At 39.5% G+C, this 15,995-nt stretch overlaps 1 protein-coding gene across 1 annotated transcript; it reads right to left on the reverse strand.

Moving 5' to 3' along the window:
• Positions 1-5,283: 5,283 nt before the first annotated feature.
• On the reverse strand, positions 5,284-14,897 carry smyd5 (SMYD family member 5). The gene is made up of 13 exons (XM_071457713.1): positions 14,738-14,897; positions 13,623-13,731; positions 12,068-12,207; positions 10,880-11,001; positions 10,430-10,499; positions 9,590-9,694; positions 9,356-9,418; positions 8,313-8,383; positions 8,091-8,197; positions 7,866-7,922; positions 7,636-7,730; positions 7,137-7,207; positions 5,284-6,687 (listed from the first exon to the last, which is right to left on the reverse strand). The coding sequence occupies exons 1-13, from the start codon at positions 14,828-14,830 to the stop codon at positions 6,537-6,539; spliced, it is 1,254 nt and encodes a 417-aa protein (XP_071313814.1). The 5' UTR covers positions 14,831-14,897; the 3' UTR covers positions 5,284-6,536.
• Positions 14,898-15,995: the final 1,098 nt, after the last annotated feature.

Genomic DNA, 15,995 nt, shown 5'->3' on the forward strand with positions numbered 1-15,995 from the left:
GGTCACTGGACTGTCTCACCATGAAAGCATAATGAAGGAGCCTTGTGAAACCAAGGCTATGTGGTCTTTTCATGTGTAATCAGTAGAAGTTGTGAGGACCTCAAATAACTGCACAAAGCATTAGGCCTGCTCCCCCCCCCGCTAGTCAAAGCATGTCCTGAGGGTATATGGTGAGGGGGGTGGGCTCACTTTCACACGCAGGCCATTTCATTTGGGACAGAGCAGTGAAATTTACAGATGAAGGATCATTTTCTTTAGAATTCAAACATGGAGACCATACATCTTGAAAGGGTCACTTCACAGAGGCTCCTGCCTCTCGCAGGCATTTCCACCAGAGATTGATGGGAAGACAGAATTCTCTTGGGGCCCACAAAACAGTGGCACAGGGTAGTGATCAATATGTAAAAGCCAAAGGGATACAATTTCCAATCTTATTTACAAACTCTACATTTATTGTTCCTAACCTTCCATCTGTGGTGGAAACATTTTAGTCCATTCATCATTTCTATTTATTTTTTGACGTCTATAAATTCCTTCTCAAGTGTGAGAATTAGATGATTAACTGCTTTATCGTAAAATGAATATATTTTGGTTTTGGACTGTTGATTGGACAAAACAAACAATCTGAATACAATAGAAGTCAGCTGCTCCTGGACTTTAAAATGTGTATTTTTCACTAACTTCTGGCAGCTTATAGACTTTCATCGGACAATCATGCACCTTATCGTGCAGCCATTAGCAACATCTATTCTACTTGCACTGCTGTTCATTAAATTACTGGGAACCATCACTTTAACATTGATCTAATCTCAGCTATATATCTAAATGTATAAAATAACCGGTAGATCAGTCTATAATGGAAATAATGAACTATTCATTGCAGCCCTAATTCCGACTGTACATGACATCTGTTTGCTATTTGGTAACCAACAGTATCCATTTGCAGGTACAATTTTGACTCTGCTTGTGTCAGTGACATCAGTAAAAGCAGGCTTCATTGTTTGCCACCATTTGAAGGTAAAAAAACAAAAAAAAAACATCTTATCCAGATTTTTTTTTTTCCCATCAAGGCTCTAAACTATTCAAAGCTCCATTCATTCCACACCAAGACATGCTAATTAAAGACTGTGATTTCTTATGAAAAGTGGCTCCTTGAATTATAAAAAATGCAGTGACACATTCATCTCTAAAACTTTCAGGATCTATTATAAGGTTTCAAATTGACGTCACTGATTTGCAGTTTGAAAAGACACTTTATTCAGGTTGTCCGAACTTTCTGTCTCCAGCCAATTTTCACTGAGTCTTGCCTTTTTATTTTCCTGCAGCTGGTTCATGTGTGTGACCTTTTGCATGACAAGCAGTCCATCCACCAGCTGCCCACAGGATGCGAGACACTCTCTTGATATTGAAAAGTGTCTTATCAAGCCAAGCTGTCTTGCTAGCATGCCTATGATTCTGACCAGCAAGAATAAGCTGCATATAATTGGATACTGTTACCCCCCTTTTGCATCCCGGACTTTGAAATGCCAGAGCCTAAAGAAAGCATTAGCCTCATCCAGCAAGGATGTGTTGAATGTCCTGCACGAGATGTGAGAAGGAGATAGCAAGAGATAAAGCTGAATAGCCAAAGTGTTTCAAATGCCTCATTTGCACTACATGAGTCAGACCATGTTTGGTCTCAATGGGAATGTCTGGCTTGACCTTAGAGAAAGAATTCATCTATGCATTCACAGTAGATCACAGTTGACCTCTTTAACATATAGCACAATGGTCTTATTTTAATTGCCCAAGTCTCAAACTCAAAGGTTCGAGAAAGTAAAATGTACACATGTGCTGGAGGTCTCAAACCACTGCAATGTAAGAATAATAAGTTTCTTTGTTGTGTTTGGAAAAAAACAAGAATCCAGACACAAAATACTTAAACTAGTGAGCTCAGTATTTCCAGAGTTAGCAATGACATTTGCTCATCTGTCAATCTTTGTACACTTTAATTTCCGCCAAAGAGACTCGTGTTCTGAAGCCCTGTGGGGCTGGACTGATGTTTAGCATGCCCACCATCTCACTTTAGCATGTTAGCACACTAAGGTTTACGAATTAGCACTGCGTGCAAGTACAACTGAGGCTGGATCTGATGATGGCGCTAAAGGAAAGTTCAGGGGATCACAGGTTATCAACATTGATCCTGAATGTTTAGACAAACTTTCATATCAGTTCAGCCAATACTTGTTGAGATGCTTACCCGAAACCACACGGGACTCGTGGTGGCATCGAAGGAAGAGCCAGAGGATCTCCAGAGTCAGTAGGATTCATCCTCCAGGGACAATGAATACCTGCACAAAGTTTCATGGGATTTCACAGTTGGTGACATGTTTCAGTCTGGACCAAAGTGGTGGATCGATAGACCTTTAATCCCATCGCCAGAGCTCAGAATTTCCAGAGCAAACAATATTATTGGCTCATGTTTTTGTCTCAAAGTCAAAAATTGAAGCAACTAACAAAGTCACCATAGAGAATATTCTTTTCAAATCTTTTACCTCTCGTCAAGGTAGAATCTTTTCACAAACCCACTTCAGGTGTCAGAAGAGAACATTTACTCTTTGAGCCCTCGCTGTCAGATAGTTACAAACACAGTGTGTATTTAACTGTAGATCCTTTTGTAACATTTGTGATGCACAAGTCTTCTTTGGATGATTTACAGCTCAATTCTTCACGTTCTGTTCCACTGGTTCAGGCCCCGCTGCAAGATTTATTTGACGCCACCGAGGTCTTAAATGTCCCTCCCTGAAGACGAATATGAGGTTATTGAGCAGCCTTCAGCGTTTCAAAAGTATCCCTGATGACTACATGGCAGAGGTACAATTGACAATTTGTACCATTTTGATTTTAACCAAAGAAAAATTTGAGCAGAATACAACCACAGAAATCTCAAAGTGATCAAAACCAGCAGCTCACTCAGCAGCGATGTTTGTGTTCTTAAACTGTATTTCCCTCTCGTGTTTATTTTCTTGCAGGGTGAGCTAAAGTGCAGTAACCTCACTTCAGGTTGCCTGATTTCACATGAGGCAGTCGTTCATCACGTCAGCTCTGGAGTCGCCCTCCGAGGCAGCAGTGGGATCCGTTGTGGTAACCAACCTGGACAGCGCTAACGTAGGTTGGAGATTGTTTCCATATGGAGCCTGTTTGCAAGCAGCGTCGCTTTGCTCGGGTCTAAAAACCAGCTTCCATTTCATAGTTTTCCCACTTCAAGTACGCAATGTGAAACAGTTAGACAACTTTCACACTAGCAGCCATAAACAACATAGTCCACCTTTAACCTTAGTGAGTAAATCAACAGCAGGTTGCTGCAAGTTCTCAGAGACGAAGCTCAGTATTTTAGAGCTGAACTACCAGACCAGTTATTTTTTCCTCACTGGTTTGTACATAATTTAAAATAAATGATATAAAAATACAAAGCCTGTTAATTTGAAGGCAGCTTTTGAAAAACAAAATTACTTTACAGAAAACAACAGACAAAAATCAAGAAAACACGAAAAATTAAATTGTAAAAAATAATTTGAAATGAAAGAACATCTAATAGATGAGGAAGATAAAAATTCTATTAAGATTTATAGATTTATAGAGCTGAAATGATTAGCCAATTATTAAGTAGTCAAATGAAACAACAACCATTTCAGTTCATCAATTAAGTTAAGTATTAATTTAAAAAACATCCTCTGGTTCCAGTGTCTCCAGTGTGAAGGTTTCCTGTTCTGCTCTGTTTTCACTGTAAACTGAATACTTTTTATAATTCAGACAAAACATTTGAAAACATCACCTTGGGCTGTAGGAGACTGTGGCCGCTATTTCTGACTCAACTATTCAACAAATTATTGGAAAAGTTGACAAGATTAGTCTGTAATTAAAGTTCATGTTAGTCGCAGCCTTAGAAGCGTATATCCGTACCCATGAAGTTAATTGTAAGAAGAGTAAAGTTGTGTTCAAATTATTCTTACAGCCCCAGACTGAAAAATCTCAGTCGTATTTTATTCAACCGTTTATAGATTTTGGAGTAAAACTGCACGAGCATCTCAGTCTGAGATTTAAAAACCTTTGATATAGCAATGTGTAGTCAAGTCTTATAATTAAAAGGTAAAACAGCACATTCTGCACATAACATTAAGATATTGGAGAAAATATGCCATCTTTTATCTCCGTAAATGAAGTCAAGAACTGTCCCTCCTACGTCTGCATAATATGGCAATGACAGTAACATTCTGCTTTTAGATCACTGTAGTCTTTGAAATGTATATCAAGCGTTCTATACTTGGTTTGTCAGAATAAAAGATTCTTTCTCTGCATAGTAATAACTGCCCGTCATAAAGCTCTCCCCACTTCCTTTTTTCCTTTCCTCAAACACTTGCCTCACTGCCTGCCCCCTCAGTCCTCAAATGATCCTCTATCTGGCCCACTTCTCTCAGGATGGACTCTTTGACCTCTGTGCTTTCTCTACTTGAAACAGCCGTGCTGTGTGATGTGGAGATCTACACTATATGTTCGCCTGCCCGAGCCTGACCCCTGCAGTGGGCTGCCGCACCAAAAGTTACAGAGCTCCTGCAGTGACTCTGGCACAGCTTCAGAGGATGACGACCGATGGTGGGGGGAGCTTCAACTGGAGGACGTGTCCAGAGGTCCAGCCTCCTGCCGTGTTGGGTCCCAGGTGTGCATCCTTTCATGGACATAATGTGTTCTTTTTTGTTTTTTTCATCCCATGTCTCTTTGCTGCATTATGGGTGAATTAGCATTTGATGTAAGTGCAGCAATGACAGGGGACTGTAGTAGAGTGAAAGGCTAATGGGGAAATGTCAACCATAGATGACTGGAGGTGCATGGGCAAAGCAGGGGATTATACTTGGACACTATTACTGTGGGCTCATTCTTATTCACTATCTGCCTGCACTAATTAGACTGTACTTACTCTTAGTGTGAACAGAGACTGACTGACAGGTATCAGCAGTAGAATACCTCATTTAATCCACTTACTGATTGATGAGATGAAGTATAATATCAGCTCTGAGTGCACCATGTTAAAAATGCTACAGCAAAAAGGCTGGATGGAGTGTAGCAGCCATAAAAAAAAAACAAAAAAAAAAAACAATGATTAGCGAGGACTCATACCCTGTTGAGAAAGTCAATTTGACTCAGGATCTGTGGTTAATATGCAATGACTGAACAAATATTTTACCAGAACATTCTTCTGTAGCAAAGGCGGGAGGTGTGTAAACCAGATAAACGACTCAACAGACATCCAATTTCCATGGTTTATGCCAGAGTAGTAAAAACGACAACTGCTAGGCTCCTGTTTGCTGCCGTTCTAATATTTAAATTATACTTGTGACTTACAAAGCCATGTTCTCATGTGCCACTGCGCTGAATGCCAACTGAGAAAATTGGGATTGCTCTTTCAATAGTTCCAATCTTTTTTGAGTAACTGAGAATATTGGGATTTGTGATTACAGTCATTGTTGTAATATTGATTCATGTGTGGGCAGCGGCAGCTATTTCACTCATGTGGAACTGCGGTTTGAAATACAGTTCTCAACAAAGGGCAACAGTTACTGACAAAGCAATTTTCCACTCAAGGTCTCTGTAACACATTAAGTAAGGTTTAACTTAACCCCATAGATCATGATATGAAAATCAAACTATATTTCACTGGCTGGATGCCTCCCATATGACAGGACTGTAATTACAATGGAATATAAATTAAAAGCCTCTTCAATTCAGTATGCATAGTCTTATTATAAGTAGAGCAAAAAAAACAAAACAAAACAAAAAAAAAAAAAAAAACACCTGAGAACCAATTGCTCTTTGCTGAATCACTTTAGGAGAAGAAGAAATGATAAGCGTTCCTCGGAATTGTGTTTAATGGACCTGGAGGTGTGGCACAGTGCAGTCAGAGGGTGTTGTGATAGTTTTGTTTTGACTCTGCACTCCTGCACATTTGGATTTCAAATGACATTTACTTAAGGGGATAAAAGTGCTGACTTTCACCATTCATTTAAAGTTGCTCTAATTAATATATTATATATTGACAATGAATAAGATGACATATGATGTAATGTAAGGGGTCATTTCATAGTGACGACCCCACAGAGAATTAGCATGTAGCTCTGCTGTTCTTTAATGCGTAGATCCCCGAGGGGAAAAGCAGCTTTAATCCCATATCGTTCGCCCAGTATGGATGTGAATCCTTCAAACTTGAAAGTCAGCACTTTGAACTAATAGACTTTGCTGTACTTAAAAACCCTGTGTGCTTAAGTAGAGCCAGAACAATAAATACTTAACACTGCTTACATGTGCCTTTTTTAAAGGAAAAGCTTTCTGCGGCTGATCTCTGGACGAAGAATCAGTGAAATGTGTTGACAGTAAGATATTTGGACAGCTCTGGTGAAACGCAGATTGTGGTTTGGATTGGTCTTTATTCTTCTGGGCTTCGTGGTTGCTTGGTGTGGTGGCAGGAATGGGAATGGCTGACAACAATACGGGCAAGTCTTTCATCAGACATCTGTCATCTCATCTTCCATCTCATCCCCCTCTGTTTCACCTTCTGCCTCGCCCTCTTCCTCCTCTTCCTCCTCTGATGTCACATCCAGCTCATCCGTCTGGGAGACGCACTTTGGACACGAGCAGACAAACAGGTAGTTCTCCCTGGGAAGAAAATGTTCCGCCAGTCACAATGTTGCACCTCTAACAAGAGCTGAATTAATCACAGGTATTTTACACTCAGATAAATCAGGTGGCGTTCAAGCTCACTAGAGGAAGTCAGTGTTTAATACTGCAATTAATAACTGTGGTGCAATTAATACTTTCAGCTGGTGCGATATGCAGAGGGAGAGGAAGTTCACACCACCAATCTGGAGTGTAACTGCACCTTTTCAAGGCTCAGAAGTATCAAAGGATGCAGTAAAAACTTTATGCATCTCAGAGAAAAGTGGTGAGTGATGGAGCACGAGCTACAGGAGGAGCCACCAGACCCCTAACACTCCTGCCTCAGGACTGCCCATTATTGCTTGGAGGACTTTTTATTGATCTAGATGGAATTTGCAACAGTGTGATCCCCATTCAAGTGATTCACCCGACAGATTACAGATGTTTACCTCAGAATTTTGTGTCTGCTATGACGGCTTCGGTCCCGCTGACAGCAGTCCAAATAACTGATGCAGATCTCCTGAAAATGGAAGAAAACAAACAGCTGAACTGGCTGAAGAAGCACAACGTCAATAAGATGAAGTTACTGAGCCTTAAAGTCTTAACACTTGAGTCCCACAAACACGATAATGGTTTTTTTCCCCCCCGTCATGCAGGAAGTTGCTCCATCCCTCTACTGGTGAAATGTTATACAAAGTGCTCCTGTCTTAGCCGGCATTCAAAAGGGAGCTTTGCTGTGAAAGTAGAGCGGCTGCTGTGACATTACTGTGCCGCGCAGATGCAAGGCTTCTCAATCTTTCTGACAGCTTGACAAACCCACTCCAATCCTCAGAGTCTCAGCCTTCTAATACCGTCTGACAAGGGAGCACACAAAGCTAGAGAGGGATGTTCTGTCCCGTCTATCCCAGGCCAGAATTTATCACTCCAAACCCAGACGTGTCAGCTGACCTCTCCGGGGTTGATGTCACTGAGGGCACTGAGGTGAAGCAGGAAATTGTTGTCAGGGAAGGAAGCTTCTGCGTTGGGAATGCAGCTGTGGTTACCTGCACGGGTCAAGGAGGCGACAGGGAGGGGTGAAAAGGGGGGGTGGTGGGTCATCAGACAGCCTCCTGACCAGAGTAACGGCATTTTTGAACTGAAGTGACAGCTCTCATAACACAGACATCATCTGCACTTACAGGAGCTTTGAAGCAGAAATAGTCCAGAGCCCTCACAGTTTAGAAAGTCTCCCGTTTCTGCAGAGGGGAGAAGACAGATTACGCACATTCCCGACTTCTTGTTGAGATCACAGCAATGTCATTGGGTCAAAACACTCACTCATGATAGGACCATTGCAAATCTGCCCAGTTTAGACAAAAAAATTACTTTTAAAAAAAACTGCAAGACTGAGATAAAACTGTGACCTTTCTCAATGTCTTTGTACAGCTGGTCGATAAAGGAGTCCAACTGCTCCCTCTGCTGGGCAGGAAGCTCCAGTGCATCACAGGCATGAACCCACTGACTCAGAGAGCTGGAATTGAACAGAAAAAAAAAAAAAAGAAAATAAAGCACAAAAGAGACAGCAGCTCCACATCCAGAGTACAGCTGGTAAGTGGTGAGTTGAAGTGAAGGATGAGAGAGTTTACCTGGTGCCAATGCCTTGTCCATTGGTTCCCACCAGAGCGAACAGAGAGCGGAAACCCTCTGGGACGAACCACTGCAATACAAACCACACCTGTACTGATCCATGTGGGGAACAGGCATCACTTTACAGTTATGTCAGCTTAGAAAATGAAAATGATAAGCAACTATCTGATTGTTAATCTGTTTAATTTATGATTTTTAAGTTTTATTTCTAATTTATGAGTCACATTATAAGAAAAAATGCCAAACATTTACTGGTACAAGCTTCTGAAATGGGAGGACTTTCATTATAAATTGAATATCTTGGGGGTTTGAACTGTTGGTTAGACATAACAACACCTGTGAAGACCTCACCTTGGGCTCTCAACTAGAATTCTTCATTATCATGTAATCTAAAAAGAACATTTTGCACATCTATTCAGTGAGACGGGTTCGTTCGAGACAACAGGATGAATGAATCCTAAGTAGCAATTTTAAAAAATCCTTCACTCTCTAACCTGCAATAAACAATTGGTTTATTCAGTCTATCACTGAAATGTTGCAAATAAATTATTTATTGCAAGTTAGACATTGTGCGAGATTTTTTTAATTATGATCATGTAATCTGCCATTAAGTGTGTAGTTTATAAAATGTCAGAAAATAATGAAGAATGATCGTCACAATTTTCCAGAGCCTAAGATGAGTCCTTCAACTGTCCAAAAAGGATCCGTTTATACTGATATGGTGCAAAACTCAGCGAAGCCTCAGATTTGAGAGGCTGAATCTAAAGTATTTCTGGTGTCCACTTAAAAAAAAAAAAAAAGAAATACTTAAACAATAACTCTGCTATCAATATTGTTCACTCAATTAAAAAAGCCTGGCAGAAAAAATGAACATCATGACATTTATACTAAGAATGACTTTATGGGTAGGACAACATTTAGAAGACAAAGCAGTCGACATAAAATCAGACAACAGTCGGCTCTAAAACGCAGCAATTAGCGACAAACTGATATGACTGGCAGCTGTGCAGCATTTGGTGAAAATGAACTGAGACGTACTTACCCGGCTGAGATGATCATCATAAAGTGCTGCTGTAAAAAGGCTGTGTAACAAGGCCAACTGCCCCTACAGACACAACGTGAAACAGATAAACAAAACAGTTACATAACACACAACATAAGCATTGGTGGCCTCAGTGGGAATTGAACGTGTGCCGGGGGAGAGTAACACCGCCGCGCTTTGCTCATTGACCTGCAAACCGCTGCGACGGTCAGAGATGACATGATGGCAACTTACCCTGAACTTCTCTCCCAGGAGCTTATGGGCAATCTCGTCTTCCTCGTTCGCCGTCCGGCTGCAGAAGTGAGAAAACAGCTTCTGCCAGTGCGCTTTGTCTTTAGCCTGGACAACATAACCAGTATCAACACTGTGTCACTTGGTTATCATGGTGTATTTTATTGTTAGTATCCTATATTTTTTTGCTACACCTGCCCAATGTTTCGCTGGTTATTATTAAGGATAATAAGTGTTGTTTAAAAGTTGGGGCCAATTGAGAACTGGTGCAAACTAATTTACTGGTATCGACAAGAGTAACTGTAGAATCAGAGCTTCTTTTTATCCTTGAACAGGAAGCTGTGTGTTGCCAGTCATTTTTGTACAGTAAGAATCTCCGCATCTTAATTTCCCTGATACATATTTGGTTTCTCTTATTTTAAACTCACAGTGCCACATTAAATGTTTCCACATCATTATGTGCATCACAGTGGAATTTGTTTACTGAGCACAAAGTCTCCTTTAAAAAAAAAAAAAAAAAAAAAAAGAAATTCCTCCTCCCACTTGTCACCTTACAAAAATAATTTTCAGAACCAGCTTTCTTATTTGTAATAGAAAGTTAATTTCAAGCTAGGTTTAACAGCATAAGCTTTGAATTAAAACACGATGGAACAATGGGGAGTGGGCAATAAAAAAAAAATCTAATTACATGCACCATGTTCCGTCCTTTTATAGCAAAGGTGTTTGTTGTGTTTTGTTTTTTTTTTTGTTTGCATAGATTCCTGCACGATTAGTACACACACCAGAATAAATTGAAATGAAGTCATTTCTGTCCAATAATTTAGGAGCTAAAAAGTAACTCACCTGTTTGACCACAGCTACCATTCTGGCCATGAGCACGATGCTGGAGGTCTCTGGAGGATAATGCATACTCCTGATGACGAGACAAATTATCTTCTTTGAGGCATATGAGAATTTTTTTTTAATAATCCAGTGCACTCATGTAGGTTTACAAGGACTGGCCACTTTATTAGGTCCACCTGTACAATCCCTCATGCTTGTAAATAGGGAGGAGAAAAAATGAGAAACACCCCTGAATATAATGTAATCCACCTTTGATCAGTCATCCTCAGTAATAAACATGTAATGAGATTCCCACATTTTCTACAATGTCAACAAAAACCGAACCTTATAAACTTCATAAAAAGGTATAATTAAGGCAGAGCTGTTATATTGGACGGTAATAGGTTCTACAGATGTACCTAATAAAGTGGCCACTGAGTGTCTGTGTATGAAATGCCCCCCCCCCCTCACCTCCATGCATCTTTGAGCTTGTTGATGGGGTGGTCCGGATCTTCCTGGGAGGGACCCAGACACAGAACCCGATGGTACTGATCTGCTGCAGCTTGTCGACACTCGCTGCTACAATACATCACCTGCAGGGACCACAAAAAAAGTGAGACTGGTACAGACACACACACAAAAAAAAAAAAAAAAAAAAAAAAAAAGGCTGCTTCACCCTTGGAAAACCACAGGTCTTCATCGCTTAATAAACATCTATTGTGTGAGGAAATTATTTGTATGGCTTCTTATTGCTTCCAAATGGTAATCCGACTGTTTCACATCTGCCAGACTGAATAAAGCACATCAGAGAGAGAGATTTACACACATTCTGAATATTATTCTGCACAGACTCTGTGCATTGAGGGCATTTTCCAATAAATACTTTTCCAGGTTTTCAACGGCAAACACCTCAGTAGAGATCACTGTGTTATGATGCAGCATCGTTATTCCTGAAAATATCAAGGCCTCCCACAGAGCAAAACATTTATCACATTTAAACAACTTTTTTTCATCAGGAAATTATAAGAAAATATCAATTTTCCTGAGAATCTGACACAACAAAGAAGCAATATTTTGCTTTTTTTTTTAGAGATATTAAACAGTTTTGGCTAAATGTGACAAACCTTTATTCATTTTTTAAAATTTAATCGAAAGAGCTCAATGCAGTTCAGGAGGAAAGGTTAAATTGCTCCTTATTTTAATCTTAACTATTTGTATTTCATTGCAATTCACATCCTTTTATTTCATGTCTTTTGTTTGAAAAAAATACGGAACATAAATAAGTTATTATGAGCTTCAGGAACCCAAATCGGAAAATGAAATGTAAGTCGCTTTTTTGTTGGATACACAGCGTTTGCATGTGTCCTATACATTTATGCAATAGTGCAAATACAAAGAAACCACCAAGGATAAACAGCTGTCTTTTTTTTCACTTAAGTGAATAAAGCAGACAGACAGATTGGCTTATTGATCCATAGAACCAATACTGGCCTCTAAAGATTGATCAGCCTGTTATGTCGTCTACCACTGATACAGTGGTGGTTCCATCCTCACCACAGCTCATTTGAATCAATAGGTTTCATCTCAGTTTTCTCTCAGTTTAAAAAGTTCCAGCCTTTAAAAAAAACCACCAGCTCCTCAGTTGATGATCAGACCGACCTGACACTGGGGGCAGGCTTGGTGCAGCTCCGGTCGAACGCGGCAGAGCTCAGGGTGAGGAAGGCTGAGTCCAGGGATGCCGCTGAGTCTCCTCGCATTCTCCTCTGCAGTCTCCAGAGCACGCAGGCAGTACTCACAGGCTGCGAGGGGACGCAGTACGACAGTGCAGCAGATGAGCAGAGGTAAAAACATCACTGCAAACCTTGTTCATTCAAGATATTTAAGCCTCACTCTCAAACTATATACAGAGAGTGGGAAAGTGTGTCCAGACTGTTGACTGGTCCTGAGCTTAATCTAATGCAGTCTGATGTAACAGTCCTGCCACAAATCCTCCTTCATGAAGGTTATAATGTTCACTTTTACAGAGCTGCTGTGTGATCGTTCTGGAGCTGCAGTTTATGGTGCTGATGTCAAACAGTCCACATGAGCTTACAAGACACCATTAATATTACTATCAGAGGCCAAAAAAAAGAAAGGAAGGAAGGAAGCCAAAACACGTTCAAACACATGATATCAGATATTAACTCTACAAATTAAACTTAACACTCAAATTTCAAATATATGCAATATATATGTAAACATGTACTGTATTCTACATGCATGTGTCATATCAAACCAACTATGATGCCCTGCAGAGGTTTTCTAGAAAAATGATGACAACATGGACAAATCACAGAGGAGACACCTTCTGTCCTGTGGGACTGAATGAAAGCCTCTCGTTCCCACAGCCAGAGACAAGACACCAGATCTTAACTGGGCACAGACAGACCTCTGACCTCTGCTCAGGTCCAGGGTTGTTCAGGATGGTGAGTATCGTCTGCATAATGACGGCGTGTTCTCAGAACAGAAACCTGTGTAAACTAAACTTAGACGATAACTCTGCAGGTTCCCTGGCCTGTGAATTATTATTCACAGATAAATATGTGAGCAATCCCATTTTAAAAAATGTGATAAGTCTATTGTTAGTCATGTTAATTAACCAACTCCACAATCACAGCATGTCACCCTTTTTCCTAACTTCATATGGCTCCTATCTCATCACCACATGTTGTTTTGGGGCCATTTATGCACAATCAGGAAACAAACCTTAATTTTGTACTTTTTATGTGTCTGTAACAACCTCACATCCCTGCAGCAAACTTCACCTTATTTAGAGCAGCCAGAGTCTGACAGGATTCTTCTTCCTTTTACCACATCAACAGTAAAACTTAGCCCCTTTATTCTAAAATGCAAAATCTATTAAATTGTACTGCATTATGCTGAAAAGTGTTCGTACTATTTTGTCCACCCTCTTTTAAATCAATGAGGGAAGGCTCAATAACAGAAACACGTCTCTGTATAACAACGTTACAGCCTTCATGAGGGAGTGTTCCTAATAAACTGAGCATTATTAACACAAGATCAGCCTCATTCCTTGTTAATTGGTGCAAGATTCATTCAAAAGCAGTAAACGCAGTAGCTTTATATATAGCTCTGTGTATATGTATAAAATGTGCACACATTTTCCTGCATATTCAAACACAGACAACAAGTAGACACCATGGGGACATCTCACCTTTATATTTATACAAAGCATTCCACAAGAACTGGGCGGAGACGAGAGGCCGCTCAATGAAAATGCTGTCTCCCTTCTTGATGCTCCTTTTAGCGAAGAGGCCCTTACCCTAAAACAAGAAGAATGAGAAAGTCCTTATTGCTGGACACGGTCCATCAGTCTTTCAAACCCAGCAGCTTCTGGCCTTTAATCAAACCCTTGAGGGTCTCTCCTCATAAAGGTTTGAGTTAGATCCAGGTGTCTAACTCATACTGTCACATCATGACCTTTTTTTCCCAGAACTATTTGCTTGGAGGTGTAGACAGAAAACATGAATCAGCTCTGAGTGGCTCAGTATAGTTTTTGGCTGTGAGTGAGCTGAGATGAGGCTCTACATCAGGGCCTCTTATCCCCCCCAGGACTGAACATTTCTTATATGAACAAATAACCTGTAAGCAGCCTGATCTCTTCGGTCTTTACTTTAATATAAAAGCCAAGTCCACACGAGTTCAGTCCCTTCAGCAGAAACATCCTGGTTTTAGGAGAATAAGAAACACAGGGCTCTCAGGTTTAGTTACTTCTTACCCTAATAGGTTTCCTGCTGTATTTCTGTATTTTCTACTATATATATTTATATTTTCTACAATATATTTTCACATCTTTATTGTAAATATTCTATTTTAAATTGTTAAATTCTTCTATTCATATTCAGGTGATCTGACCTGCAGCACTCGCTTGTTTCCATCTTTGTTTCTTTTTCCTTCTCACTATGTTTACTCTTTTTTTTTTTTTTTTTTTTTTATACCAATACACTGAAACAAATCCCTCGTTTGTGAAAATCTACTTGGCAATAATACAGATTCTGATTCTGTGATCCCTGCTCCTCCCTGCAGGCTTTTCATTACAGCAGCCAAACCACACCAACAAATCCAAGGGGTTTCTGGTGGTTATTAGCAGATTGTCGGATTGTGTCAGAATAATCATCAAACTGATGTACTGTGAAGTTTATCCAGCACAGCAGCCTCTGCTCTGCTGCACTGACACCGACATGCGGCTGCGGCTGCCCCGCTGCAGAGCCGCAGTCCACACCGCTCCGGCTCGGCCCGCTCAGTCCGACCCGGCGGACTCGGTCTTACCTTAACGTTGTCTATAAATCTGACTTCAACGCAGCTGGCCACTTTGCCGGGGTCCACGCAGAAGGAAAACATGTCATCCAGGGGAGCAGCCATGTTTCCAGACGACCTTTCCCCTTTCAACCCCGACGCTGATGTTTTATCTCCGGGAGCAGGCGCCGCCAGCAGCGACCTCTGCTGGTGCAGCTGCAGGGCGGACACTGCTCACTGCTCAGCAGCTGCACTGCAAGATAATCATCAGAACCAGAATCATAGTTATATATATAATAATAATAATAATGATAATAATAATGATAATAACAATAATAATGAATAATAATAACAATAATGAATAATAATAACAATAATTGCAATAATAATAATAAGTTATATATATAATAATAATAATAATAATAACAATAATAGTTATATAATAATAACAATAATAATAGTTATATAATAATAATAATAATAACAATAATAGTTATATATAATAATAATAATAATGATAATAATAATAATAACAATAATTGCAATAATAATAACAATAATAATAATAATAACAATAATAATGAATAATAATAACAATAATTGCAATAATAATAATAACAATAATAATAATAGTTATATATATAATAATAATGATAATAATAATAACAACAATAATAATAATGAAAAATAATAATAATAATAATAACAATAATAGTTATATATAATAATAGTTCATTTCTGGGCTGACACAACACTGAGGTGAATATGAAATAAATAATAATAAAAACAGACTATATTTATAATCGCTAAGCTCCAGAACTGTGTCAGCTCAGGAGAAAAAACCTCATAATCACAACCAAATGTGTTACTTTTACCTCAACAGGTCACAACTGGAAGCTAAAAAAAAGTAACAATTATCTTTATTATTGAGTCATTTGCTGGTTGTTTTCTTGATCATTTGGGGGGAAAAAAAACCTGAAAAAATCTGTAAATGATATTTCACTCATCAAAGTAGTTACAGATTTTTTTTTTCTTCTGTCACGTATCTAATGGTTTAATTGACTATTAACTCCAGCTCTGAAAAACATTATCCCTCTACAATAAGGTGCAATACAGTACATTATTATTTAGATGGAATATCAATAAAGAAGATGCAAATAAACATTTTCTAACACATTGAAATTAGTGATATGACAGCTATGGTGCAAACTTTCAAACCACGACGGTCACAGAGCAGAGGAAAACCAACACAGAAGCAAAGTGTCCTGCTCACAAACACAGAAATAAAGTC

This window comes from Trachinotus anak, unplaced genomic scaffold (genome assembly GCF_046630095.1).
Source record: "Trachinotus anak isolate AG129_WGS33_773 ecotype Australia unplaced genomic scaffold, CSIRO_AGI_Tana_v1 ptg000021l, whole genome shotgun sequence".
In the NCBI taxonomy this organism is placed as follows: domain Eukaryota; kingdom Metazoa; phylum Chordata; class Actinopteri; order Carangiformes; family Carangidae; genus Trachinotus; species Trachinotus anak.